This window comes from Callithrix jacchus, chromosome 8, assembly GCF_049354715.1.
Source record: "Callithrix jacchus isolate 240 chromosome 8, calJac240_pri, whole genome shotgun sequence".
Taxonomy (NCBI): Eukaryota; Metazoa; Chordata; class Mammalia; order Primates; family Cebidae; genus Callithrix; species Callithrix jacchus.
The window spans coordinates 37870374-37878304 of NC_133509.1; the positions used below are offsets into that span (position 1 = coordinate 37870374).

The 7931-nt window shown below is 42.0% G+C and overlaps 1 protein-coding gene across 1 annotated transcript in view; it reads left to right on the forward strand.

Annotated features, from left to right (window-relative positions):
• The window catches only part of SLC27A2 (solute carrier family 27 member 2), a 50838-nt gene extending 42907 nt beyond the window's left edge, over window positions 1–7931 (forward strand). The window contains exons 8-10 of the mRNA XM_002753471.6: window positions 760–857; window positions 5634–5764; window positions 7414–7931. Of these exons, the coding sequence (XP_002753517.1) occupies window positions 760–857; window positions 5634–5764; window positions 7414–7590 (406 nt within the window). The 3' untranslated portion in view covers window positions 7591–7931. The remainder of the gene's footprint in view (window positions 1–759; window positions 858–5633; window positions 5765–7413) is intronic.

The following is a 7931-nucleotide window of genomic DNA, read 5'->3' on the forward strand; positions in this document are numbered from 1 at the left end:
CCATGTTATTAGAAAGATGCTTCTGGGAGAACTAAAGAATTTTTAATGGTCTGGGCTTGGTGGCTCATGCCTGTAATCTGTTACTAGGGAGGCTGTGGCAGGAGAATCACCTGAACCAGGGAGACAGAGGTTGCACTGAGCCGAGATTTTGACTCTGCACTCCAGCCTGGGCAACAGTGAGACTCCACCTCAAAAAAAAATAATAAAATAAAATGAATTTTTAATGGAAACAAAATTTAACTCTTTATTAAGTGAAAAATATCACCTGGTTGGGCTTTAACATTATAATCTCCCTGTAACTAAAGTATGATTGTTTTTTCCTTTCTTGTTGCCATGAGACCCTGAAATACAAATATGAAGTTCTATTAAAGAGAACTTCACAAACTGAATTAAATAGCAACTTGAGTTAGCAAGTGAAAAATTGAGAGGCCTAAACACAGCAGAAAATAGTTGAGATTTCTTTCTGATTTCCAGTGCCTTTCTTAGCCAGGGCTCTATTTCAATATTAGAACATTATTCTGTATATTGTGTTTCATGTGGTGAGATTGAAATTCCAAATTTTGTTATCTAGGTCTATACTTTTCACTTTTATGTCTCAGGCAAGATACCCCAGCCAGGACTAAGTTGGGGAGTTTGAGGGGCCAAGGTGAGGAAGAGATCAGCACCCTGCAGAAATCTGCAGGAAACACCTGCTGTCCATCATTACAACGTCTGCCAGAAACCAACAATGACCTCTGCTAACTTTGTCCTTTCTTCCAGGTGGAAAGGGGAAAACGTGGCCACCACTGAAGTTGCTGATATAATAGGACTGCTTGATTTTGTCCAAGAAGTGAATGTTTATGGAGTGCATGTGCCAGGTATACACAAAATATAATCTGTGCCTAAACCCATAGAGTAACTGAACATAATTTTAACCTCAAGGCAAAGTTTGTCTTGCTTTCTTCTGCCATCCAGAGTTAAACAGCTCTTTCAGCTGCTGGGGAGTAAGGAGCTTATGTCTGGCTTATGTTCCATTATAAAAGCCAACTCAGTGCATTAGAACAAGGCTTTCTCTTCAGTTCAGCTCCCAGCCGTTCTTGGGCTCACGGGCAAAGTCTCAGATATGGGTGCTCCATGCCACATTTTGGCACACCTCAAGAAAAGTCATGTCATGCTTAAGTGCTGGGAAACGATGTCCTGGCCTCTGAACTAGGAGGCACAAAGAAGAGCCCGTGCAGTTGCTAGAAAAAAAAAAAAAAACTGGGGAAAAGTGGATTTTGTACAGTCTCTTCTTTTTAAGATTTCTAAGCCCACTTCACCCCAAGTTGAAGAATCATCACACAAGAATGTTATTACCACAGCTTCATCTGCAGATCTGTTTCTGCCTGCAGAGTGGGGGAGGGCCAATGTCTGACCTTGAGTCCTGGCTTCAACACCTGCTGGTTGTTTGACTGTGGGCAAATAATAAAATTAAGGATGATACCAGTCCTGCAGTTAAGGTTTTCAAGAGAACGAATTCATTTTAGTTACATCAATGCTAAGCATATATTTATCAATATTTATATATAAGGGTTGTTGAGACAATAAATCACGTTAATTATACATGTCAGTATTCCAGCCTCCAAATTACTGTCCAAAGATAAGGCACTAGGGGTATTATCATTCCTCCACAACTCATATTTGGGATTCCCACCCATATTCAAAATAGTAATCCAAAAGTCCCTTTTTCCTAAGCTGTGATGGTTCTACATGGCCTTATGCTTTTTATTATTTAAAGACTATTCAAGGCCAGATGCAGTGACTCACACCTGTAATCCCAGTACTTTGGGAGGCCAAAGAGGGCAGATCACTTGAGGTCAGGAGTTTGAGACCAGCCTGGCCAACATGACAAAACTTTGTCTCTACTAAAAATACAAACATAAGACAGGGGTGGTGGCTTGTGCCTATAATCCCAGCTACTCAGGAGGCTGAGGCAGGAGAATCACTTGAACCCAGGAGATGGAGGTTGCAGTGAGCCAAGATCACACCACTGGGTGAGAGAGTAAGACCCCATCTCAAAAAAAAAAACCAAGAAGAATATTCAAGAATGTCTCTTGATTGTTCCTCCCAAGCTCTAGGACAATGACACCAAGGGAAATAAGGCTACATCTTGGTGTGAGAGGGGACAGAACGTAAGGGGGTGTGAATACTCCCATTGGAGAATGCCTCAGGCCTTATGCCAGGTTAACACAAGGGTCTACATTGTGGTTGTCGGCCATTGTGCCATACTCAGCTCTTGCAGACCCTTCTTCAAATGTTGTTTATGATTCTAAATGCCGATTTTAAAAAGAATAACCACACAAAAGAGTATGTATGAGGTGAGAGACTCTAGAAGATGAAATGGAAGGATCTAGCCCAGTGTTCCTCAAAGTGGGCTCCCTGGATCAGCAGTGTCAGCATCACCCAGAAGTCTGTTACAAGTGCAGTTTCTCCAGGCCCACCCCAAACTACTGAGTCAGAATCTCAGGAAGCTGTGCTGGCACAAACACCCCAGGGATTCTTAAAAACACTCAAGTCAGGGATGAGGCTGCTGGCTGCCTGGCCAAGCCTTTCTCCCACTTTAAAAAAAAAAAATTGAAAATAAAATTAAAAACACTGAAGTCTGGCCAGGTGCGGTAGCTCACACCTGTAATCTCAGCACTTTGGGAAGCCAAGGCAGGCAGATCATGAGGTTAGGAAATCGAGACCATCCTGGCCAATGTGCTGAAACCCCGTCTGTACTAAAAATACAAAAATTATCTGGGTGTGGTGGTGTGTGCCTGTAATACCAGCTACTTGGGAGGCTGAGGCAGGAGAATCACTTGAACCAGGAAGTTGGAGGTTGCAGTGAGCCAAGATCACTCAACTGCACTCCAGCCTGGCGACAGAGCAAGACTCCATCTCAAAAAAAAAAACCAGAAAAAAAATACTGAAGTCTGATTTAGGGGATCATGAAAATGCACTAGAACTATATCCTGGAGATGATGGTACAACACGGTAAGTGTGTTAAATGCCACTGAATTTTTTTTTTTTTTTTTTTTTTTGAGATGGAGTTTCGCTCTTGTTGCCCACACTGGAGTGCAGTGGTGCGATCTCAGCTCACTGCAACCTCCGCCTCCTGGGTCCAGACGATTTTCCTGCCTCAGCCTCCAGAGTAGCTGGGAATACAGGCATGTATCATCCATCATGCCCGATAATTTTGTATTTTCAGTAAAGACAAGGTTTCACCATGTTGGTTTGGCTGGTCTCAAACACCTAACCTCAGGCGATCCACCCTTCTTGGCCTCCCAAAGTGCTGGGATTATAGGTGTGAGCCGCCATGCCCAGCAAATTGTACACTTTAAAATGGGTTAAAATGATGAATTTTATGTTGCTTGTTTATCACAATTTAAACACACACACACACTAAAGTCCTAAAGTCTGAGAAGCACTAAAGACCAGTGGTTCCAAAAATTTGGAGTTTGGGACTGAGAATCTGCATGTCCTTTTTTAATTCCCAACAGAGTCTAATGATCAGTGAGTTCTGGGAGCCACTGAAACAGAACAAAGGAGAGGAGACAGTCAGATAGGATGAGGAGCAGGTGTGCTCTGTGCTACCGCGGTGATCAGAACTAAAACCAATGGATTAAAATGACCAGGGGGCAAATTTTAGCCTGACAACTCCCCTGTAACCAAAGGAACCATCAATAGAATGGGCTTATCTCCCAGGATAGGAAATGCCCCCACCAACTAGGGCATGCAAAGAGAGGCTGAATGTCCACCTGGGATCCGGAGAGATTAGAGACAAATTCTAAAGTCCCTCCCAACTTTCAGATTCTGTGATTCTCAATGCCACACTTGCAGCTGTCTGCCCCCACCCCATCCATAGAGGCTAGCCCCATTCCAGACTAGAAATGCAGCAGGACTGTCTGAAGTAAGGCATCATTCCACCATGGCTGATTCTGCACAAGGCAGTCACACATCTTGGCTTTGGACCAGGAGAGAATTTCTAAGTTTTGGCCTAGAGTGGAGTTCACTTTTTCTAGGTGTCACACCTGAACTGCTCAGCTACTCTGTAGAACTTTCTGCAATGATAGAAATGTTCCATATCTGCACTGTCAAGTATGATAGCCAATAGCCACGATGTGACTATGGAACTCTTGAAATGTGTCTAGTGCAACTAAGGAATTGAATTTTTCATAATATTTAATTATAATTGATTTTAGTTTTAATAGCCACAAATAACCAGTGGGTATTATTAGACAGTGCAACTCTAGAGAACCCCTAGCCAGAATTGGCCTTTAGAATTAGTCCAGAATTCCCAGAAGCTGGATCCATCCCTCAGAAGCTGAACTAGTCCCAAACCAACCTTCGAGAATCAGGGCAGAGGCCTGAGAGCCAATAGGCCCATTCACCCCTAGGTCTAGCATCGCGATTACCAGAGCAAGAAGGAAGGAGTCAGTCAATGCAAAAGATTTCTGTTGCATGAGCCTTAATTCTAAAAGGAGCTTATTGGAGACATTTGAGATTTCTGGGGCAGGTGCTAGGCACCCTAAAGTAAGAGGATCTGGTGCCCCTGCCTCTCTCCCTCAGACAAGAAGCAAACCAAATGAGGGGGGCATCTTTTTTTCCTTTTTCTGTTTGCCTTCTTTAAGAGCTATAGGTAAACACACAATCACCATGGGAGAGATTTCGAAAGTTGGGGCCCAGGTAACCAAGGGTGGCTCCTGTCCTGTCTCTGATTACAGCTGAGTAGTTCCAGGAAGTGGACCTGGACTCCCACTGGGTCTGCTGGATCAGGTAAAAGATACATTAATGCCTAATTACCACTGTCCTCCCAAGAAAGCAGTGGTAACTGTTGGAAACAGCTCTGGACTAAATGCCCTGCTCTAGGATCTCTTTTCTCTGTGGAAAGCACATCCTCTTGGGACTAATGGGCCTTAATGGGAAGGCACAAAACAGCTCCTCCCTGTGCCTGCCTTCACCTCCCATTCCACATCCTCTCCAAAATGCACACAAGCAAAGCCATTAGAACCTTGATTAGATAAGTAGGTCTCCAAGGTGGTATTTGTGCCCAGAGGTGTAACAAACCTGACATTACAACTTGAAAAACAACCCAAGTTCAGTAAGTCATGTCTGACAGTGAAGCAAGGACTTTCACTGGAGTCAAAAATAACTTCCTGTAGCCACCAGTCCAATCTACTCCCTACTCAGACATGTTTGCATAGGCTGCTAAAAAGAACGATGATGGCTATAAGTGTGGGATCTGGAGCCAGGCTGCCTGAATTCAGTTCCGAACCCTGCCTAGTACTTGCTGTCTGACCTTGAATAAGTCTCTTAATGTCTTTAAGCCTTAGTTCTTTCATCTATAAAATGGAGATAACATCTATACCTCTTCAGAAGATTGTTGTGAGTGTTAAGTGAGATCATAAATAAAACACAGTATAAGGCCTGGAATATAACAAAGATTCAACCGTTATTATTCCTCTTAGTACATTCACTTTAGAGTATCTTTGACATGTATTTGTAATAAAATTTCCAGCTATCCAAAAGAAATCCATGCTATAATGTTGTCTGAGTCCACAGTTCTTTGAACTAATAAAGCATCATAAATAAATAGCCATAACCCATCTAATTTTTTCTCACTTTATTTCTAGGTCATGAGGGTCGCATTGGCATGGCCTCCATCAAAATGAAAGAAAACCATGAATTTGATGGAAAGAAACTCTTTCAGCACATAGCTGATTATCTGCCTAGTTATGCAAGACCCCGGTTTCTAAGAATGCAGGTGAGACCTCTTATTATCAAGTTCAATTATCTTCTCTCTTAGAGATCCCTACCTCTTAGGGAACAACTCACCTTCTCCCAGGATGACTACATTTGCCAAATTTTCACCACACTTTCCAGGAAGCTCAGAAAGAAGTGTCATAGATCAATAAGGAAGTGGTAATATCAGGCCAGGTGCTGTGGCTCACGCCTGTGATCCCAGCACTCTGGGAATTTGAGGCAGTAGGATTGCTTGAACTCAGGAGTTTGAGACCAGCCTAGGCAACATAATGAGACCTCATGTCTACCAAAAATAAAAAATAAAATAAAATATAAATTAGCCGGGCATGGTGACACACACTTGTAGTCTCATCTACCTGGGAGGCTGAGGCAGGAGGATTACTTGAGCCTGGGAGATCAAGGCTGCAGTGAGGTGTTATTGCACCACTGCACTCCAGCCTGGGCATCAGCGCAAAGGCCCTGTGTCTGTGTGTGTGTGTGTGTGTGTGTGTGTGTGTGTGTGTGTGTGTGTGTCAGAAAACATAACTATCAGAAATCCAATCCTAATCCCTTTCTCCGTACAATGACAGGCCAGTCCATGCAGCAGCAGTCTCAACACATAACTCACAAAGTCTGCTTGTTGAGTCCTGACAGACACCGCAAATAGAAATGCTCTGACCCTGTTTGTTGTTTCTAGTTTTAAAGAAGACAGAAATCCACAGAAGTTCTACACCTTTCTATGGTGTGAAATTTAATTGCACTTTAGCCAATTGGAATTGCCTAAGACTGAACTATCACCACGAAGGAGATTTTTTTTTCTTCCTCCAATATTAACCCTTTGGTTAGTTTAACATCTCACATTTAGGCTTTCACCTCTGTGATTCTGTAGCTGAAGACTTGACAAAGGAAGTCTTAAGATTCCAGATAGTGTGTGTATAGGATTATTTCTGTTGATGTTCATAAAGCACTGACATTTACTTTGCAACCAGATGGTAAAGAGGAATAAAAATGAAATATCCTCAGATATTTTAACACATTAATTGAAGGTAAAATCAGTCTTCAATCTATAGACAAGCAGATTGAGAAAACAGAGTTGTTTGTAAATGATCCCTCCTTTCACTCCCAGCTTGAGTCAGGATATCCTGGTTGTACCTGAAGCTTTACCAAGCGACTAGCACCGCCCCTCTGCTCATAAATTTGTGTACGGGTATCTCATCATTGGCAGGTCTTCCCTCCCCACAGGTGATCTTAAAGCTGTTAGGAAGTAAAAAAATACCTCACAAAGGACTCACTAGTGGAGCAAACAGAATGTATGGGTTTCATATGAAACTTTCACTTCACTAGTAAATGTGAAGAGAGTGGATGTTATGTGCTCCTACCACAAAAATGATAGCTATGTGAGGTAATCCATTTGTTAACCAGCTAGATTTAACTGTTCCACAATGCGTATGTACTTTAGCACATCATGTTGTACACGAGAAAAACACACAATGTTATCTGTCCATTTAAAAATAAAAATGGAAAACTTTTTTTAACTTTCACTTCCCAGCTCTCACATGAGCCAGAGTTGCTAATGATTTGCTAGATCCCATGCTTCACCCCTGCCCCTTGCCCTGCATTCTAATCTCTTGCTAAATGCAACCACAATGTGGATTCTTTGATGTTTTTCAGGACACCATTGAGATCACTGGAACTTTTAAACACCGCAAAGTGACCCTAGTGGAGGAGGGCTTTAATCCCGCTGTCATCAAAGATGCCTTGTATTTCTTGGACGACACAGCAAAAATGTATGTGCCTATGACTGAAGACATCTATAAAGCCATAAGTGCTAACAGCCTGAAGCTCTGAATATTGCCAGGAAGATAACTCAGCATTTCCAGAAGGAAACTGAATGGACAGCCACTTGATATAATCCAACTGTAATCTGAATGAAGATTGTGAGGTGCAGCTTTTTTTAGAAAATTAAAGGAAGATTTTTTTGTTTTTATTTTTTTTATTTATTTTTTTTTAGTGCCTTCTTCCCCTCAAGGGAGACTTTTTAAAATTACAGCTGAGTCTTTGCAAGTGAAAATATTTAGAGATTATTATTTTTCACTGTTCACCTAGTTTGTATTTGCAAACTGAGCTTGTTGGAGGGAAGGCATTATTTTTTAAAATATACAGTAAATTAAATGAACACCAACATGTAA